This window comes from Thamnophis elegans, chromosome Z (genome assembly GCF_009769535.1).
Source record: "Thamnophis elegans isolate rThaEle1 chromosome Z, rThaEle1.pri, whole genome shotgun sequence".
Lineage (NCBI taxonomy): Eukaryota > Metazoa > Chordata > Lepidosauria > Squamata > Colubridae > Thamnophis > Thamnophis elegans.
In genome coordinates, this window is record NC_045558.1 from 60,510,422 (window position 1) to 60,532,864 (window position 22,443).

At 37.5% G+C, this 22,443-nt stretch overlaps 1 protein-coding gene across 1 annotated transcript in view; it reads left to right on the plus strand.

Annotated features, from left to right (window-relative positions):
• The window catches only part of TMC2 (transmembrane channel like 2), a 144,322-nt gene that overhangs the window by 109,472 nt on the left and 12,407 nt on the right, over nucleotides 1-22,443 (plus strand). The window contains exons 11-14 of the mRNA XM_032235864.1: nucleotides 15,711-15,839; nucleotides 16,573-16,640; nucleotides 17,909-18,148; nucleotides 21,840-21,965. Coding sequence (XP_032091755.1) covers nucleotides 15,711-15,839; nucleotides 16,573-16,640; nucleotides 17,909-18,148; nucleotides 21,840-21,965 — 563 coding nt within the window. The remainder of the gene's footprint in view (nucleotides 1-15,710; nucleotides 15,840-16,572; nucleotides 16,641-17,908; nucleotides 18,149-21,839; nucleotides 21,966-22,443) is intronic.

Consider the following 22,443-nt stretch of genomic DNA (forward strand, 5'->3'; position numbering starts at 1 on the left):
AGTTATAAACCCAGTAACAGCAGAATTACTCCTGCTAAAGACACTCAGGAAAGTCCATCCAGTGTTTCACATTAGTTTACTCAAACGAGAAGTAATCTCACAACTCAGACCACCTGCACCTATACCTTCTGTTCCTATCATGATAGAAGGCGAACAACATTTTGAAATTAAGGAAATCCTGGACTCTATGACCCACAGGGGGAAAACCCAATACTTAGTTGCTTGGAAGCATTTACCTTCAGCCCAAAATGAATGGGTAAAGAAATACCACATTAGGGCTCTTGCCCTATAGAAAAAATTTCACTTCCACTACCTTGACAAAGCTTTTTAAAATACTATGATGCAATTTCTTTTCCTTTTTCACAGGTGAATCTCTCCTTTTTCTAAAGAACGGCAGCATGTCAGATCCCTAAAAGTGATACTGCCATTGAATTGGGAGGAAGGGAGCCTCGGAGTTAAATCATTAGCTACATTTGAAACAGGGACGTACAGTCACTGGAGGCAGGGGAGGCGGGGCCTCACCAGTTTCATGAGGAAAAGGAAAGAATTTTTAAAATAATTAAAAAGGCCAAGGTAGTTGCTGCCAGACTCCAAGTCAAAGTGACTCTGAGTCTACTTAGTGCTAACTGTAGGGGGAAGCGAGAGAACTATGGGCTTCCTTTGCATAAGGAATTTTTCACCTTTTAAGAGTTAAGCAAGAGTTAAAAAGCGAAAAATTCCTTATGCAAATCAGGTACGTGATTCTCTCGCCTCCTCCTGCAGAGGGCACTTTGTTTAGAGGCTTTTTTAAAACATTTAAGCAGAGTCATCCACATGGTGACTTTAGCAGCAACTATCCTAGCCTGCCTGGCCCTGGCTAGACCAAATCTTGCATTTTTGACGCAGCTGGAAGGTATGTGGATCAGAGGGAATTCAAAATTATTTGTAATGTAAGTAATTGCAATTTGTTTTTATTGTTTGTGTGTGTGTGTGTGTGTGTTTATTACACGCCTCTGCTGGCACATGGGCTGGCACATTTATTTTTATTTTTTACTTTTCATTTTTCAGCTCGCCATAGAGCGAAATATGTCCTGGTTTGTGGCCGGAAGGCACGCTGGCACTTTAAAGTGCATGCCACCACCCCACTATATGGCCGGGGCAGTGGCATGCACTTTAAAGTGCCAGTGTGCCTCCCAGCCACAAACCAGGACATATTTCGCTCTATGGCAGGCTGAGGCGGCATGCACTTTAAAGTGCATGCCTTCCGGGCTGGCCATTCAGTGGGACATGCTTGATGTGTTCCATCCCCGTTGGCGGAGAGGGCAAGGGAGGACTGGAGGTGATGGGCGGGCAGCGAAGCGAGGCTGCTCGGGTGGCTGAACCAGCCTGGGGGACAAGGGGCAGTCACAGACTCCAGAAGCTGAGGGGCCTCAGAAAATCTACTTAGCACGGGTGCGGGGATGGCAGCAGGAGCTTACGTGGCACAGCAGGTCTCCTAGGACCTCCTAGGCGCCAGCTGCGCCGCTCATTACCATCAGTCGCCCTGTGTTCAGCAAAGCAAGTGCGGGGAAATCCTTTGCAGGCAGCTAAGACTGGCCACCCACAAAGGACCTCCCCAGACTTGTTTTGATGAGTGCAGGGCAACTGACGGTAGTTTGCGCTGGCCGCGCCCACTCAAACTAGCCTCAAACTAGCCTCAGTCACCCCGTGTTCAGCAAAGCAAACCCAGGGAGGTCCTTTGTGGGTGGCCAGTCTTGGCCGCTTGCGCCTGGCACTACTGCTGAAGGGAAGCCCCAAAGCCCCCGCTGCCACCGGAATACCTGCTGCCACCTCCTCCTCCTCCAACAGCACTGCCGGATTTGCTGCCCGATGCTGCGGCTGAGATGAAGCCAGCAAAGGTCCCACCGGTGCCCCTGCCCATGGCAGCTGCGTCTCCCCCTTCGCTCGGAGCACCTGAGCTGGGCTCCATGTTACCCCTGCCCCCTCCTCCTCTGCCATTCTTTTGAAGAGCCATGAGTCCACAGGAGGGAGCGGGAGCAGGAAAAAAGGCCGCAGTGCTGGGCAGCAAATGTGGTGGTGCTGTTGGAGGAGGAGGAGGAGGAGGAGGAGGAGGAGGAGGAGGAGGAGGAGGAGGCGGCAGCAGCAGTTATTCTGGTGGCAGTGGGGGCTCGTCAGCATCTTCAGCGGCAGCCCTCCCCTCCATGAATAAACAAAGTGGAGCAGATCCATGCAGATGACGTCATCGCAACATGACTGGAGGAGGAATTCTGGGAGTTGAAGTCCACAAATCTTAAAGCTGTGCCGGGGCTTCAGGGGGGCTTTTGTGCTTGCCTCACCGGCCATGAAGGTCACTGCACGTCACTGATTTGAAACAACTGAATTTTACAATTGGTTTCCTGTCACCGGGAGACTGAAGGTCCCAACATCTCTGGAGGGATGTTTATGGTAGCCATTGAGATATATAACTTTGATGTCTAACTAGAGATAGCCATGGGAACATGTGCTTTATTGACTCCCAGGGCAGAAGAGTTAAGGAAGCATCTTCACACTTGTGTATTGGTCAGAATCTGCATTCGGACAAAGGAGAGGAGTCATTATCAGCTTAATCCCATTCACATGGCCTAAAGGCTTTCAAATGCTGCTTTGCTTCTAATAGTTTCCATCCTGACTGATTAAAGGTTCCTGTTGAAATAATCCATTTCAAGAGTCTTTACTTTCTCAAGTTAGGAGAGGAGCCATGACAATAGCTGTCCCCTCCTTTCTTTCTGTCCTCCATATTCCAAGTGTCATTTAGTTGCTAATTTAGCTCTGGAAAATTTTTAAGCTCCAAAATTTGTTTCTTTTACTCTTACATCAGCAATTCTTCCCCTGGATCAAACACTCTGTCCGGTTCTCTGCATCTACACAAATCTTATTCCAGATGCCTCAGCTCCATAGCAGTTATACAAAGATGGCTGCCGCCCTGATTGCCAATCTCCAGAGAGCTTTGAATCAGACCTGTTGGGGAGCCTGCCTTGCTCCCCACAGGCATCTGAAATGCCTCTCCTTGTGTCCCATCCCTTCAATACAGTTTCAGTTCACAAAGGACCTCTAAATGATGGCTTGCCACCTGGGTTTTCACATAGTTTGGCAGAGCTCACTAATTCCCCAGCTGTTCTCACATGGGCGCCCCTGGAAACTTCATCCAATATTTTTTTTGCTGTTGTGCATGTCTACTACATATGGTAAAAAGCTCCCTGAGCCTGGCTACATTTCCAGCACTCCGGTGAACATTCCAGAAACATTTTCAATATTCCTGCTGGTGGTTGGTGCAGAACATTTTGTACAAGTTTACCCTGTATGCTGTTGTCATTGTAGTTTATTTCCCAGAGGCTTTCCCATTTCTCTAGTTCTATGTTGTATCCAGTGATGTGTGGTGAGGTTTATGGCTGGTGAGGCAAGCGGGCAAAAACCACCCTATGTCAGACACAGCAGCAGAGCATCCGAAAGCCCTGGCCCTGTGTCCGACATAGAGGGGTCCCGCATTTATGTCAGATACAGTGGCAGGGCGTTTGAAAACCCTAGCGCTGTGTCTGCCATAGAGGCGTCCCGCATCTATGGCAGACACAGTGGTGGGGTGTCCGAAAGCCCCGGCACTGTGTCTGCCATAGATGTGGGACGCCTCTATGTTGGACACAGCGGCAGGGCTTTCGGAAGGGCTCTACCACATCAAGGAAAAACCCATCTTTCTCCCCTCTCCTACACAACAGCATCAGAAGGAGAAAGGGGCAGATTATATTAATGAAGACACCCCACACTTAAAGTGGTTCCCCTTAGACTGGAAATGGAAAATGATTATAAACATGTCTGCTGAATGGTCAGCCGCCTCGCTTTAACAGTTTTGGGTTGCCAAATTCAACTCAGACACTTCCCAGCTGAGGGATTTCCTATTGCCCAATAAATGTGTTTATTTATGGGAATGGTTCCGAAACATTAAAAAAAAAGTTCCAGCCCGTGCGCCAGCAGAGACGGGTAAAACACACACAGACACACAAATTACTTACAATAATACAATTACTTACAAATTACATTAATTTTGAATTCCTCTCCCTCCCTCCAACCCACATACCTATTCCAGCTGTTTCACAGAGGATTTCAACTCTGCTCTTGTCTGCCATGATGAAAATGTAAAAATGTAAAAGGAAAAAGGCAAGAGATGCTGAGGTCAGCCTGGGTTAACTGCTGCCAGAGTCTCCAATGGATGTCTCTGCTTAACTGTTTAAAAAGCCTCTTTAAAAAGTGCCATCTACAGGAGGAGATGAAAGAACCATGTGCCTCATCTACATAGGGAATTTTTCAGCTTTTAACCCTTGCTTAACTCTGCTTGAGTGATCATAAAGATAGACTAAATGAGGCACGTGGTTCTCCTGCCTCCTCCTATAGAGGGCACTTTTTTTAGAGGCTTTTTTAGTTTTTTAGTTTTTTTAGTTTTATTAAACATTTATAGGCCGCCCTTTTCCCTGAGGGGACTCAGGGCGGCTTACAATAATGAGGGAGGGGAGTGCAGGACAAAACACAAAAAGAAAATGTGAGTGAAAATAAGTAGCAGTAAAAGCACAACATTCACACAGCATTCGGGAGGGGCGAGATTAGAGTCCTATCCCCAGGCCTGACGGGCTAGCCAGATCTTGACGGCCGTGCGGAAGGCCTGGACGGTGGTGAGGGTGTGGATCTCCATGGGGAGATTGCTCCATAGCGTCGGAGCTGCAACTGAGAAGGCTCTCCTCCGCGTAGTCGCCAGTCGGCACTGACTGGCAGATGGAATTCGGAGGAGGCCTACCCTATGCGATCTGATGGGACGCAGGGAGGTAATTGGCAGAAGGCGGTCTCTCAAATAGCCAGATCCACTACCATGGAGCGCTTTGTGGATGGTAAGTAGGACCTTGAAGTGCACCCGGAGATCAACAGGTAGCCAGCGCAGCTCACGGAGGATCGGTGTTATGTGGGCGAACCGTGGTGCGCCCACGATCACTCGCGCGGCCGCATTCTGAACTAGCTGAAGTCGCCAGATGCTCTTCAAGGGCAGCCCCATGTAGAGCACATTGCAGTATTCCAGCCTAGAGATCACAAGGGCTCGAGTGACTGTTGTGAGGGCCTCCCGGTTCAGGTAGGGCCGCAACTGGCGCACCAGGCGAACCTGGGCAAATGCCCCCCTGGTCACAGCTGACAGTACTTTACTTTTAAACAGTAAAGCACTAAGCAGAGTCATCCACTATGACTCTGGCAGCAACTACTTCAGCCTTTTTCCTTTTATATATTTTTTCTTTTTATGTTGACAGTGGGGAGGCCCTGCCTCCCCTGCCTCCCCTGACTGCACATCCCTAGTTGTATCCAAAGTTTGTTGCCCACATTATCATGGTCTCTTTCACTACTTCTTCCATTTTAAATTGTAATAAGTGATGGTATATTTTTTTAATCAGTTTTTCTTCCATTCCCTGTAAAATTTTGTCTAATTCTTGTGGTTCTTTGTAAAATTTGTCTGTTTCTAGGTCCTTCTTATACTGGTCTGTATCTGCATATATGGCCACCAGTCTATATCTATTCCCTGCTTTTTTAATTCTTGTCTTGTTTTTAATTTCTCCTGATTGCCCAATAAATCTTTATATCTTATTATTTTATTTATATCTATTACATTTGGGTACACTAGTGCTTCCATAGTCAATAACCATATTGGAATTTTATTGTAATGTTTTCTTTTAATTTTTAGCCATATTTGCAATAGAGAATTTCTAATCTGATGCCTTTGGAAATAGCTGTGTATTTTATTTTTCCCATCCCAAATGAAAGCATGCCAGCCTATTTCTAGATCATACCCTTCTATTGTTAACATTCCTTTACTCTTTAAATTTATCCAGTCCCTTATCCAGGTGAGAGCTGCTGCCTGGTAATAAAACTCCCAGTCTGGGAGTCCAACACCTCCTTTCTCTCTACTGTCCTGTAGCTATTTTAATTTAATCCTTGTTTTTTTCCCTAACCAAATGAATTGTGTTGTTAATTTATTTAGATCCATGAGGAATTTTTTCCCTAAATTTATTAGTGTTACTTGGAATAAGAACAGGAGTTTTGGCAGGATGTTTATTTTAACTGCAGCTATTCTTCCTGTAAATGAAAGTTGCAATTTTTTCCAATTTTCTAAATCTTTTTTTAATTTATTGCATTGTCTTATTATAATTATCTTCTTTGACTGTTGAATATTTTCCTGTTAGCCAGATTCCTAAATATTTCACCTTTTTTTGATATCTGCATACCCATATTTTCTTCCAATTCTCTCTCCTGTCTTTTAGTAAGATTTTTCTTAAACCCCTCTGGTATTAAACCTAGGAGAAAAATTTCTGGTTTAAAGATTTGGTCTCCCACCATTTGTTCTAACCATGATTGAATCATTTTGCCACCTACTGGTTTGATTGAATTAGCAAGATTTTTCTCCCTCTTCAGATGAATAAGAGTATTAGAATAGAATGAGCTGGAAGGGACCAAGGGGGTATTCTAGTCCAATCCCCTGCTCAAGCAAGAGATCCTATAACTTTTCAGACAAGTGACTGTCCAGTCTCTTCTTAAAAACATCCAGTGATGGAGAACAAGCTGTTCCACTGGTTAATTGTCCTCACTGTTGGGAAGTTTCTCTTTAATTCCAGGTCGCTTCTTTCTTTGATTAGTTTCTGGCCATTATTTCTTGTCCTGCCCTCTGGTGCTTTGGAGACTACTTTGACCCCCTCTTCTTTGTGGCAACCGCTCACATGTTGGAATACTGAAATACTGGAATACTGCTATTATGTCATCCCTAATTCTTAGACTAGCGAAACGCAAATCCTGCAGTCATTCTTCATTTGTTTTAGTCTCCATGCCTTTGGTCATCTTAGTTGCTCTTCTCTGAACTTTTTTCAAAGTCTTTTTTTTTTTTTGTCGTATGGTGTCCAAAACTGGGTGCAGTATTCCAGGTGTGATCTTATTTTTTTCCAATATATTTTTATTATTTTTACATTTAAAGCAATGCAGTACCGCAAAGTCAAAGTGACCATACATACACATTATATACAGCTAGTCTCAACCATTAACAATTAGCCTACTTAATACATTGTCTAGCCTTCTGTCCAATCACAATATATACAGTTTGTTCCAGTGTTGTCACCTGGGCTTGTTTTTATTTCTTGAAGAAGGAAAATATAGACATTAATAGTAATTTGTGATTTAGATTATTAAAAATTGTGCATGTGTTTGTATCTGTGTACAGGCAGTCTTCAAATTACAACCACAACCAGGACTGAAAATTTTGTCAATAAGTTAAGATGGTTGTTAAGTGAGTTGTGTCCACTTTTTTGCTATGGTTTTTAAGTGAAGCAAATACAGTTTCTCCCATTGACTTTGCTTGTTGGAAACTGTTCACGAGGTTGCAAATGGTAATCACATGACCTCATTCTGGAACCATCATAAATCCATGCCAATTGCCAAGAGCCCAAATTCTGAGTATGTTGCCGTGGAGATGTTGCAATGGTCATAAGTGTGGGGATTGGTTATAAATCTTTTTTTTCCAGCAACTTTGAATAGTCACTGAATGAATGGTTGCAAGTCCAGAAGTACCAGGAGATATGCCTAGTGATAATGGTGGAATACTCCGTTCCTTTAATAAATAAAAAAATGAATAAATTTTGAAACCAAATGATTCAAATCCTTAAAAAAATATTTTTCTAATTTAATGGGAATATTCTGAAATAGGAAAAGAAATTTTGGTAATACATTCATTTTTATGACTGTGATCCTACCCATGAGGGACAGTTGTAGGTTTTTCCACCTTTCTAAGTCTTTCTTAGCTTTATTGATCAAATTAGTATAGTTATCTTCTTTCATGGTCACACACCTCACAGATAAATGTATACCAAGATATTTGACTTTTTTGACAGTTTGAATACCCAATTTCTTCATTAACTACTCTTTCGTTTTTGATGTCATATTTTTAACCAACATTTTAGTCTTAGTCATATTTATCTTTAAACCCACTATTTTCCCATACTCTGTCAATTCCTCAAAAAGTTTTATACCAGACTTTATGGGATCCTCTAACACAAACACTAGATCGTCCGCAAAAGCCTGTAACTAAAATTATTCCTTTTTGATTTCTAGTCCCTTTATCTGTTCCTCTTTACGTACATTCCTGGCTAAAACTTCTAAGGTTAATATAAACAGCAGCGGGGATAGGGGACAACCTTGTCTTGTACCTTTCTGGATTGCTATACTTTGCATTAATTCACCATTAATTATTACTTTGTTTTTTTTATTTGTGTATATTGCTCTAATCATGTTTATAAATTTATCCCCAAATTCCATGTGTTCCAATTATTGATGCAAAAATTCCCAGTTCACATTATCAAATGCCTTTTGGGATCAAGAAAAAATAGTTCAACCTGTTTTTCATTATGCACTTCATAATATTCAAGAATGTTCAGCATAATTCTCATATTGTTTTTAATTTGTCTTCTGGTGAGCAATCCATTTTGATCTGTGTGGATGAATGATATAAGGATTTTTTTCAGCCATTCTGCTATTATTAGAGCAAAAATTTTGTAATCTGCATTTAGCAGTGAGATTGGTCTGTAATTTTGTATAAACATCTGGTCTTGTCCACCGTAGGTAATAATACAATATTAGCCTCCATCCATGATAACGGTGTCTTTGCCTCTTTCAACACAGCATTATAAACTTCCAACAGCATTGGAACAAGCACATTGTGGAATTCTTTATATATTTCCGCTGGCAGCCTATCCCTCCCTGCAGTTTTATTATTCTTTTGTCTTTGTATGGCTTCAATTATCTCTGATGTTTTAATGTCTTCATTGAGCATATCCTTTATTTCCTCTGGTATCTTTGGCAGATCTGACCTTTCCAGATATTGTAGTATTCCTTCCTTTGTATAGTCTCGGTTTTCTATATATAGTTGTTCATAGAACTCTTGGGTAATCCTTTACTTTTCCTTTATTTGATAGCAGATCTCGCCTTTTTCATCTTGTAATTTATTGATCCAATTCTCTTGCTTTTGCTTCCTCAGCCTGTAGGATAGCCACCGCCCCGGTTTATTTGCATTCTCAAAGAAATTTTGTTTTGCTTTTTTTATAGACTGTGCCAATTTTGCTTTTTCAAATACAGCCAATTTATGTTTGATCAATTCCATACTTCCTTTTATACTTCTATTTTGTGGTTTCTTTTGAAATTCATTCTCTAAATTTCTATACCTTTCTTTCAATTCTCTTATTTTTTGATTCTCAATTTTTTTCTTCCTAGCTGTAGCCAAAATTGTGACCCCTCTTATAAATGCCTTAGTTGTATCCCATTGGCTTTGTATGGATGTGTCTCCTGGCCAGTTTTCTTTGAAGAAAAGTCTTAATTCCTGATTAACTCTTTTAATATATTCCTGATCCTTTAGGATTGTTCTATTGAATAATCAACGATAACTGCCCTTTTGTTTTTTCCATATAATCCTCATGGGATTGTGGTCGGCCCATAAATTGGGTTCTATGTCTGTCTCCTTCACTTCCGAAATTAACTCCATAGACATCCAGACCATATCTATCCTTGACCAAGATTCATGTCTATTCGAGTAGAAGGTATATCGCTTTCCCTCTGGACATCTTTCTCGCCATACATCATATATATTTAATTCTTCAGCCATTTGGAAGAATGACCTGGGCAAAATTCTCCTAGCTCCTTTTCTCTTCTTTCCACTTTTATAGTTCCATTTCTGGTCAACTATAGCATTGAAATCACCCATTAAACAGACATTTTCATTTCCCATCTCTCAAATAATGCTATGTAGTCTATAATAAAAATTTTCCTGACCTTCATTATGTGCATATATTACCTTTTTTGGTTTAACATTATTTCTACAATTAATATTCTCTCTTCCTCATCATGATAAATTAGTTTAGTCTGGATCATGTCTTTAAAATATAATTCTATTCCTCTTTTCTTTTGATCAGCTAATGCGGTGTAAAATTTACCCAATATAGGATATTCCAAGATCTGGATCTGTCATTTAGTTATATGGACTTCTTGCATTGCAATTATATCATAATTCAAATGTTTTAGTTTATTAAAGGTTGTTTTCTTTTTCTGGGGTAAGTTTAGACCATTGATATTCAATGATAGAATCTTGATTTCTCCCAACATGATTCTATGTGTATTTAGGTTGTGTGCTTCTTGTTGCTCTTGTCTCTCACACTTCTTTCGGTTCTTCCTACTTTTTCTCTAAAACAACTTCTTTCTCCTTTCTTGTCTCCACTAGTTCCTTTTCTCTTCTTATCTGTGCCCTGAGTCCTTGCATCCTTGCTCCCAACTGTTCTCCTTCATCTTCCTCATCCTCCTGCCCAACAAAATTGTTGTAGAAATCTTCCACTTGTTCCACCATGTCTATTCCGAATCTTCTATCTCTCCAAATTACCAGTATGCCCTCCAGCATTAGCCATCTAAAGTTAATTTCGTATTTATTCAGCACAGATGTTAAAAGATGTTAAGAAGAAGGGCCTTCTTAGTTCTCTGATTCTCCTCGGTACCTGTTTTAAGATTGTTAGTTGTCGTTGATTGGGTATTATTGGATCATCTCTTGTTCTATTCAGGACCTCGCCGTGTATTGATTTTTTAATGAACTTTACATGGACTTCCCTCGGGAGAGTGTTCTTTATTGCATAGTTTGTCTGGATTCTATATGTCTCATCGATCTCACTTTCCATCTCATCCTTTCCTATTCTCAAAGCACTTGCCATAAGGTCTGCCATCATATCTGGTAAATCCTCGCCTTTTTCTTCCTTTACATTCTGAAACTGTAGAAATTGGGGCACTCTCTCTGATTCTACCGTGAGGACCGTTAACTCAAGTTCTTTGTTTGCCTGGATCAGCCTAGAACTCAATTCCTCCATTTTTCCCTCTTTCTCCAACCTTCCTTCTATTACATTTATTCTTTGTTCATGTTTATTGATCTGTTCCTGGAACTTCTCAAATTTATCATACATCTTCTGCATCCTCTCCTTTAATTCTCCAGTATCATTTCTTATTTCTCTAATATCCTTTTTTAGTTCTTTGTGATTTTTAGCCATTGCCTCTTGCATAGTCTATAATATCATCTGAAGCTCCTTAGTTGAATTGGATCTTTCTCTCTGGAGCATATCTTCTGAAGATCTTTGGTTTCAAGTGGTGGCACCCACTAGAGACGGCTGGGATGCTGGCTTCCTCCCCATGCCAATTTTCATTAGATTTGTAGCGCTTGTCATTTTTGGGAAGAAATGGATCCCTAATTTAGTTATTTTACAGAACTCCCACTTTCTTCTCTCCCTCATAACTTTCTCCAGTCCTTCTTTCTTTCTTTCTTTCTTTCTTTCTTTCTTTCTTTCTTTCTTTCTTTCTTTCTTTCTTCTTTCTTTCTTTCTTTCTTTCTTCTTTCTTTCTTTCTTCTTCTTCCTTCCTTCCTTCCTTCCTTCCTTCCTTCCTTTCTGCCTTCTTTCCTCTCCCTCTCCTCCCTTTCCCTCTCCTTTTCCCTCTTCCTCTACTCAAAAATCAATTTTAAGGAGTATTAAGGAGTGGTATACTACATATATCAATAGATTCGTATATTATATGAAAACAACTATCATAGGATAGAAAGTGAATGAGAGAGACTTATCAATTTATCTATCTATCTATATCTATATCTATATCTATATCTATATCTATATCTATATCTATATCTATATCTATATCTATATCTATATCTATATCTATATCTATATCTATATCTATATCTATATCATCTATGTATATCTATCTATCTATCTATATCCATATATCCATATATCCATATATCCACATATATGTTTGTGTGTGTGTGTGTGTGTGTGTATGTATGTGTGTGTGTGTGTGTGTGTGTGTGTGTGGTGTTTGTAATATATATATATATATATATATATATCTATATATATATGTATATAAATCATATATATATATATATATATATATATATATATATATATATATATATATTATATATATATAAATCTATTCTATTAACCTAAGAGTAAATTCTAAGAGTGAATTCCTTATAATTATTGATTATATTGTAATCAAACAATCTCCTTAATTAATCAATACTAATGCCAATAATATCAAAAAATTGTGGAATTAATAATATTATAGCAATACCAATACCAATGACAATAACAATATATTCCTTTGATAGTAGTATTATAATATTAATTCCTATTCTTTAAGTTCAAGCTTACATATAACCCTCCTGAATTAAGTAATTATATAAATATTTTGAGTCCCCTTGGTCTGGTAAATCTTCTCTCTCTCTCTCTCTGATTGTTTCTTTTAGAAAGAAACTGTCTCCCCAATTTTTTGTAAATTCATCTTGTTTAAATATTGTTCGATGTTATCTTGTGATATGTTTTCTTGACTCTACTTTTTCAAAGAAATTTTCTATTTTTCCTTCCTTCCGGTGTAGTATGATTCCTTTTTCATCTTGTAATTGGAGTATTATTTTTTTCTCCTTTTCTTTTTTTTAATTTGTGTGCTAACCATCCCCTTGGCTTGTTAGCATTTTCAAAAAAAAATGTTTGGCTTTTTTTTTTCTTTTCTTTTTTTTTCTGGGCCATTTCCTCTGGTTTCATCAAATTCAGTTTGCATTTTATCAGTTCCCTCTTTTCCTTTATTTTGTTTTTTGTGGATCCTTTTGCAGGACCCCTTCCAATTTTTTAAGTTCTTTCTCTAATAGTTCTCATTTTTTTCTTTTCTTTGTTTTTTCTTGCCAAATATGTTATTGTCAGTCCTCTAATGTATGCCTTTGTTGTGTCCCACAAGTTTTGTAGTGATGTTTCTTCTTTTTTGTTTACTTTATTGAAGGCTTTCATTTCTTTTTCTGTTATTGTTATGTATTCTTTATCTTTCAATATTTTTGCTTAATTGTCCATCTCTTTTTTCTTCTTCTGTCCTTTCCATATCACTTTTATTGGATTGGTATCTGCCCCAGAATTAATCATTATTTCAATCTCTTCTCAATCCCTGTGTCATCCAGACCATGAACTGTGTGGGTTGGAATAGAAGGTACATTGTTTGTTTTCTGTGTTTCTTTCTCTCCATACATCTTGTAAACTCAGTTCCTGTGCCATTTCAAAGAATGTAGTTGCTAAAGTTTTTTTCTTGTTTCTTTTGCTGCTTTTGTAGTCTTTTTTGATATCTGTTATTACATTGAAGTCGCCTATTAAACTTATATTTTTGTATTCTGTTTCCGTTATTTTTTTGCGTATTTTTCTGTAAAATTCTTTTTGGTTTTTATTTGTTGCATGTAGTGCCATAAGCTGTATTCTTTTTTGTTCTGTTTCTATCTCCATCACCAAGAATCTTCCCTCCTCATCTGCATACATTTGTTTGGATTTTAGCCAATCCTTAATGTATATTGCGATTCCCCTCTTCTTTTGTTGTGTTAATGCTGTGTGCAGTTTTCTTATTTTTAAATTTTCTAGTAGTTTACTATATTGACTTTTAATATGTACCTCTTGGAGGCACATAGTGTCCATATACGCATGGTGCTCAAGAAACAACTTACATCTAAATACTAGTAAGACAAAGAAGATGGTGCTAGATTTCCAGAAGCACAGAGAAAAACCTGCCCCATTGTATATCAAGGGGGGCTGTGTGGAGAGGGTTTCCACTTTTAAATTCTTGGGAGTGCTTATTAGTCAAGATCTCACCTGGAAAAACAACACATCCCTGGTGGTTGGAAAGGCCCAACAGAGACTTCATTTCCTTAGAGTCCTAAGAAAAAATCTGGTGGAACAATGGCTGATGACCTCTTTCTATCAGTCCATCATAGAAAGTGTCCTCACATATTATATTACAGTATGGTATGCTGGTTTAACAGCTGCGGACAGGGAGGCACTACAGAGAGTGATCAATTCGGCACAAGAAACCATTGGTTGCCCTCTGCCACCACTGGATGACATCGCCAGATCTCGCTGATTTAGCAGAGTAAGGAAGATACTCAGAGATGATTCATACCCTGGTCAATGTCTCTTTGCACTTCTACCATCAGGCAGAAGACATCAAAGTATAGCCAGCTGAACAAACAGGTTTAAAGATAGTTTCTATCTTTGAGCTGTGAGACTTTTAAATACTACAATCACTCCATGCACATGCTAGGATTTTTTTTCTTTTTCTTTCTTTTTTCATTTCTGTTATAATTTTGCACCAGTGAGGTTAAAAACCAATTTCATTGTAGTTAACTACAATGACAATAAAGATTATACTTATTTATATTCAATTTTCGTAATTTTGTCAAGGTTTGTCTTCTTTTTTGGGATGAGTTTAGTCCATTTATATTTATTGAGAGCATCTTAATTTCTTGTTCCATTGTGCTATTTATATACAGTCCTTAATTTTCTCACAGTCCTTGTCTCTATTTTTGTTCTTGCACCCTCTCATTCTGTTTGTTCTCTTTCTTGTTTCTTTCTTCTTCTACTACTACTCATCTTCTATTAGCTGCTCTTCTTCTGCTTTCTGCCTCCTCCCTACTCTCTTGTTCTTCCTCAGAAATGATGTTTGAAAAACTCACACGCCTTAACTATTGGGTCTATCTTCAACTTTTTTCCCTGCCAAGTGATCATGATTCCCTCTGAAATGAGCCATCTGAACATTACATTGTATCTTATTAATTGTGAGGTGAGGAACTGGTAATGCCTTCTCTAATCTTCTTGATATCTGTCTCAAAATTTGTATTTCCCTTCCTTTGTATGTTATCTGTTTTTGTCTCACTTTCTTATATATTTCATCCCTTACTGATTTTTTTGTAAATATTACTTGAATTTCTTTTGGAAGTCTATGTCTCCTAGGATAATTTGTATGGACTTGGTACACTTTGTATATGTTCTTTGTAAGTCTTGTTTCTTTTTTTGTAATATATCTGCCAGAATTTCTGCAATTGTCTCTCCTAAATCTTCTTCCTTATCTTCTACTATGTTTTGGAACCTTAAAAAAAAGCTGCCTTCTCCATCTCGAGGAAAACTATTTTTTCTTCTAAATCCTTATTCACTGTGGTCAACTTCTGCTCTAGTGTTTCTATTTTTCTCTCCATTTGATCTACCTTTGTTTCTACTCTTTGGATTTTTTGTTTGTTGGTAATTTCATTTTGTATTTTTCCTATTTTATATCATCTATTCTTCTAATCTCTCCTTTCACTTCTCCCATCTCAGTTTTTATTTCTTCCTGGTTTTTTCTAGTCTCCTCATGATTTTTTGATATTGTCTCTTGTGTCTTCATCATTGTTTCTTGAATCATAAGTAATGTTGCTTGCATACTCTGTATACTCTACATACTCTGTAGATTTGTTGTTGAGCGTGACTTCTCTGTGCCTAGGATGCTCTTTATTGAGTGCTGGTTTGAGGGTGATGATGTTGTTGATGCAGGATTTGATTCTTCTTATTTGTTTTGCTGATGGTGGTTGTACTTTTTATCATGCACAAAATATTTTTCCAAAGTAACATATACTAATATAATTATTTAAATATGTAAACTGTTTATATTTTTACTTTTAAGTCTCTCCTCTCACTTCTTCTATTCCTCATTTTTATTCTCTCAGACTTTCTTGTTTCTACCCTAACAAATTTATTCCATGTGAAATAGAAAGAAAATTTAGGTAAGTGTTAAATAAATCATTTTCAATTTTTGTTCTGTTGCAGGAATTTGTGAGGCTTACAGTATCTGATATTCTTGTGACATTTGTAATGATCCTAGTGGGAGATTTTCTTCGCGCTTGTTTTGTCAGATTCATAAACTACTGCTGGTGCTGGGATCTTGAGGCTGGATTTGTAAGTCAACTATTTGCAGAGGAAGCACAGGATTTAGCTTATAATAGATTTAATCAAATGATTTAAGTTGATCTTTTATATTTTTTCTGTCTTCTGGTGAAGTCTGCAGGAAGTAAGTAAGCAGCAGCAACATCCCTTACCTTTTACTTCTCAAATCAAGATGGCTAGTAGCATTTTAAAAACTAAACTGTAACTCTTAAAAAAGATAAAAATGAGAAAATGAGAATTTTAAAATATGCAAATATTAAATTATACAAATACAAAGCAAATCACAAAATGGTAATGTAAAAATGTTCATTGGCTTAATGATTGTGCAGATAGGATTAGAAAATCTCTCTATGCTTTGGATGCTTTTATCTATCATCTATCTAACTATTTATCATTTATTAGATTTAGATCCAATATTTTGTTCAAGAATATAAATTAACATATTCCCAACTCCTATTTGTCTCTACAATGGGCAACCTATATGGTATGATGGACAGAGATATATCAATCAATTGGCCCAAGTCTACCAGTGAGCTTCTATAGCTAAAGATGAACTAAAATTTGAATTTCCCTGTGCTTCATCCAACATCTGAACCATCTTACCATACTTGTCCCCTTTTGTTACAGTTGAGCTCCAATTAACATTCCTAACATCTCCACTTACAGGGGCTTATAAAACAGTGGTTTGGGGAAAGTTGAATAAGGCTTATTAGCATATACATCATATTTTTTGTTTTCTCAACAGCCTTCATATGGAGAGTTTGATATTAGTGGTAATGTGTTAGGTTTGGTCTTCAATCAAGGAATGATCTGGTAAGATACTAGCATGTTAATATTGTTAGCCAGAAAAAATGATAACAGTATTTGTTACATCTTCACTGAACTGAAGGAAAATTGCTATGTATCCCATTTTTCTTCACAATTGCTGGAATATTCCATATTTTTAAAAGACATTTTAAGTAGAAGTAGAACATATTACTGAATTTTGTGGGGGGGTTTTCACATTTGAATTCATTTTCTTTCTGAAGCTGTAGGACTCCATGGGATATCAATATGCATATTAAATTGTTTCCTTTCAAGAAAACAGATCAAGTTTTCATGGGTTGCATAACTGCCATGAAGCTCATTCAGTACTGGTATATTATCCCCACACACTGAAGTGTGTTAAATTCCACTTTAATTCTATTTTTATTGGTTAGGAAGAAAGTGGGAGATATCTTCCACACATATCTTTTTCATGGTAATAGTGAGATCATTACACATTGAGATTTGGATTTTCATTCATTTTTCCCTTTTAACTTGGAAGACAAGATAGGAGAGACATCCACAGAATTTAACTGTTGAAATCAATGAACATTGTATCCTTCTGGTCTGCCAGAACTGAATATTTAAATGGGTTTTGCTTCTACTTGACATACTTCTTCCAGAGGTTAATTTATATCTTTGCTTTGTAGGGATTAGGTGATGGCAATTCTGAGACCTCAATGTTATTCCCCATACTATTTACAGTCTAGAAATAATCCCTGGAAGTGATCATCTGAAGTTGTGGACTGTCATAAATAAAGCTATAACATTCAAGCTTATTTTGTTTTTTTAATACTGGCTGAACATAGATGAGGCAATAAATGTCATGAATCAGCATCTGGGGGGGGGGACCCAGTAAATTCATGGTCTCTGGCCAATTCACAGTGCTAACTGCATTGATTCACTCACCTATTACATAATTGTATTTAGGGAGTTGCCCTATTTCTCTTTTTCATGGCACTTTATAGAATGGCAACAATGTCAGATCATAGGCATAGAATAAGCTAATGAAGGTTGCTTTCCTTTTCTGCCACTGCTCAATGGATTGATGAGAAAGCATATTTTTGCAATGCAAAAAGCATTTTAATAAAAATTTACATTACAATGAAGACACTATATAGGTAAAGATGTATATTTTGTTTCACTATATCTGGCTGATATGTATTATAGTTACCTTTTTGAAATAAGGCAGTAACTGTCATGATAAAAAGAATTTTTTATATTTCTCTTTCCCTTCTACCCTCCTCTTCATACTCCCCCCCCCCCCAAACTTATAGGATGGGATCCTTTTATGCCCCAGGACTTGTGGGGATCAACGTATTACGTTTATTAATCTCCATGTATTTCCAGACCTGGGCTGTTATGAGCAGCAATGTCCCCCATGAACGAGTGTTCAAAGCTTCTAAATCCAATAATTTTTACATGGGACTCTTGCTGTTGATTTTGTTCCTAAGCGTGTTACCAGTTGCATATACCATTATGTCTCTGCCTCCTTCCTTTGACTGTGGACCATTCAGGTACTGAATTTCTTCCTGATTCTTTTTGTTATTTTTCAATAAGTAGCCAAACTCTCAGGAAAAAGAAATACAAGTTATACAAATATAAATTTATAGAAATTCCATACACTGCAGTAGCAATTATAAGAAATAATAGTGAAGATGTCAACATGTAAAGCATTTCCATAACTACTATCAACTAGAGAAGGGAGGAGAATTCTGTGAGGGCTCCTCTCCTTACTTAAGAAAGTGAAGACTCCTGAAACTGATTATTTCAAAAGGAACCTTTAATTAAGAAGAATGGAAGCCACTAAGGCAAAGCAACATCTGCATCCTCTTAGGCAATGCAAGTAGAATTAAAGTGATAGTGACCCCTCCCCTTTTGTCAGAATGCAGTTTGTGGCCAATACACAAGTGTGAAAATGTTTTCTTTACCAATTGCTCTGAGAGCCGAATAAACATACATTCCCATGGCTATCTTTTGTTAGACATTAAAGTAAGATACCCCACATGGCCATCATAAACATCCCTCCAGAGGTACTGAGATCTCCATCCTTCCGGTGCCAGGAAAACAGTTATAAAATATCAGTTGTCATGGGCACCTCCAATAAATTACTCCAAGGCCCCCTCCTCCCAATTGAATGGCAGTATCGCATTTAAGGATCTGACAAATTCCATGCATACTTTTGGCCAGAGCCAAGTCTCATATTCTTGCAGCTGGCATGTGAAGGTGCATGTCCATAACCTGCCGTGACATCTTGTTGGTGAATGTGATTTATGACTTCAGGCAGAGGGGAGAGAACACAGTAGTAAAGTTCAGATGCCATTAAGTGAAATTCAATTTCGGCCCCCCCACTAGATCATGCCAAGATGTTGATCCTAATAAATGAATGGGTTTTTTTAAACTTTGTCATGAAGCTCGTAAATTAATTAGGTCATCCCTTGGGAACTTCACAGAAATATTTATGTAGCTATCTAAACAGATTAATCAAAAATCAAGAAATATATACTAAAATTTAAAAATTTAAATAATAATTCAAACTCATTTGTACACAGTATAATTTATCTCTCTCATATGAATATCAAAATTCAAAGTAGGTTTGACATAATAAATTACTTAGATGTAAATATCTGCTATACTTCATAATATATCTATTACTGTTTTGTAACTAGAGAAAGCAGAAGTATTTGTTTTAATAATTTAATAATTAATTACACTTCTTTCAAGTTTGCACCTTAACAGCCAAGGCTGAATACACCATCCATCCTGCTCCCGAGTTGCCATAGGCATGTGGCTAATGGAATTAGTTTTTAAAAACCGATAAACAAATATTGCTAAGTTAATAGGAACATTTTGTCCAGATAGCAGGAAATAATAATTTTGCTCTACTTTTTATTAAATTGCCTATTTACATTGTGCTTTCACCAATATCTATTGTGCTGTTGAAGTAAAATTGTTGCACTTCTAAAGTATTTATTTGTTTGTTTGTTTACCTATCTATCTATGTCCCACCTTTATTTTTATAAATAATTCAAATTGGCTAACATCCTTCTCCTTTTATTTTTCTCTACAACATCCCTGTGAAATGACTTGGAATAAGAGTCACTGACCCAAGCTGGCTTTCATGACTAAGGCAGGACTAGAACTCATGGTCTTACATTTTTTAGCCTGGTGCCTTCACCATTAGACCTCTAGTACTGAACTGTCAGTAATATTTGCCTGCCTTCCTTGTTCAGACTGCTGTCCTTTTATTGGCTACACAAATCCTAGTGCAGCAAGATTTTCAGGATAAGAAACATCTTTTTGGGGTGGGGGGAATCATGGCTCTGAAGGATATTCTGACACTGTCTCCAGATTTTGGCAGGTATATTGTAGGGAGTTCAAATAATTTCAACATGGAATTTAAGCAAGGAACCTATATTTCTGATAGCAGTTGCATTCCTGAAGTAACAATTCTTAGGGATAAATCACTTATTTTGAGATACATGTATGCATACTGTATTAGAATAAAAGAAAATGATAATAAGAAAAAAAGAATTGAAAATCCAAAGTGTATGGATAACATGGTTTGAGCTTGCTCAGTGACTGCAGAACAAATTATTGGTGGACCAGACAGAACATCTCATTTTGTTAAAGAAGAAATGTTATTTTGAACAAGAGTATTGCTATGTGGCAATGTTTAAGCTAAGAGGCAAAAAAAAATATAATGGTTCAACATTATAAACTACCAAGATGAATTATAAAAATAAAAGTATGTGTCAGGTGTGCCTCCTTGAATAACCAACAAAGAAAACCCCCAACTCCAGTTGAGTAGAGATAAAGGTACTTTTACTGGATATGAAATGAAAGCAGCAAAAGAAAAGCAAGATCTGAGACAAAAGGTGCGAACGTGTACATATCAAATGTTTACTCAGGACCCTCTCCCCAATTACCCCAACTCAATGCCCAATCCGCAACTCCCAGAGATGTCATGTGGGATGCATCTTCAAAAGGCCTCATTCAGTTGGTATGCAGAGATGGTTGACCTTGTCCAAGCCCAAACACGAGCCATCAGCATGCGCAGAAGATGGTGAGAACAAAACTCCCTTCATGATAACTCCTCCAGTACCAGAAATCCCCCCCAAAAAAATCACAAGCTCCCACCCTCCCCATTTCTATGCAGCCAATAGCAAACAAGTAAGCAAAGTAGAGGCTGACAGTATGTTTTCAAAACATTACTTGAAACATTCTTACTCAGTCACAATAAATTATCATGAATGCAGACAGCAGAAGAAGAATAAAAACTGACTTGATCAGAGTATGTGCCAGGACTACTTCAGAGGACGTGGCAGGACTATTCAGTATTAATAAGAGTTTTGTGTTTCCATTGTGAATCAGTTTCTCTCAAATGGATCAGTAGTCCAGATTAAAATGCCAGTGACCTCTAATTTGATTTAATAACTCTTTCATGCTGCACTGCAGAAACTGACTCAGTGTGGGACCAGCTCAAAACAAACTGTTCTTTTGATTTTTCTTTTGTTAATAAGGAACGTAGCAGCTTTGTTGAAGGCAGGATTGTATTAAGTTTCTTTGGATTATATTAGATATGTTGTCTTGACCTTTAAAATTCCATTAGAACATATCTCCACCTGAAACCATATAATGTCTGTTCCATTAAAAAATTTGATGGCATATAATCTATTAATAACTTTATGAAACATTAAATTCTTACTGCATATTAAATACAATCAGTACAACTGGAAAGTCACATCCTGACTTTCCAATCGTATGGAGACTACAACTTCCAGAACTGTATTTGATACAAATGCTGCAAAGTCTAACAATTATAGTGAGAATTCAACGGTCAATGGTCATAAGTGTGAAAAACTGTCATAAGTAACTTTTTTCAGTGCTGTACCTTTGAACTATCATTAAATGAATTATTGTAAATTGAGTATTACCTGTAAATTTTTAAAAAGAACATATTTTGTTGCTGTTTTCAAAATAATGTGTCATGAGATTGTCGTTATTAATTTTTATGTATTTTAAATTTTCAAATTAAAAAATAAAGGATAAGAAATATATTCAACTATTTCTTTAAAAATAATAGGCTGAAGCTATTCAAGTAGTATATTCTGAAAAAATGTTGCATGAAGACTTTTTGTATGTCCTCTCTTAAGTTTGATTCCTGTCATTATATAGTCCTGTTCATTTATTTATTTCTTCTTCCAGTGGAAAAAAGAAAATGTATGATGTCATCCAAGAGACCATCAAATATGATTTCCCACCTATTGCAGCCAAAGTCTTAGGTTATTTGGCAAATCCAGGACTAATTATAACTGCAGTGTTGCTTATGATGTAAGTTGCATTGACTGAGATTTTTGGGGGGGATTGGAATCTGGTAGATAAGAACATATTAATAGGTTATCAATTAAAATTTGTCATGAGTTTAAAAAATGTGCGCTGCATATGACAGCAAATAAAGCAAAATCCTTGTAAATAGATTGTGCAACTTTTCCAAAATTCTTAATCTGTCAACTCTCAAATCCCTTGTCATGAATCCATTATACAAATTGTTGCTTCTAGTGTGATTAGCAAATCAATTAGCGATTAGGCTAGCTTAAACAAAGTAGTGGTGCTTTTAAAGTGATTTAACTTTGCCTGGACAAGTTCACAGTGAATCTTACAGTACTCCTGCTTTTGCCTATACAAGCCAATCAGGAACACTTGAAAACTCATTCCTATTTTGCATGGCTTTCAGTCTAGGATCTGTAAAAATGGCGAAACCCACAGATTTAGCATCTGCCAACTAGTAATTTTCAGGTAGTATGTAGCT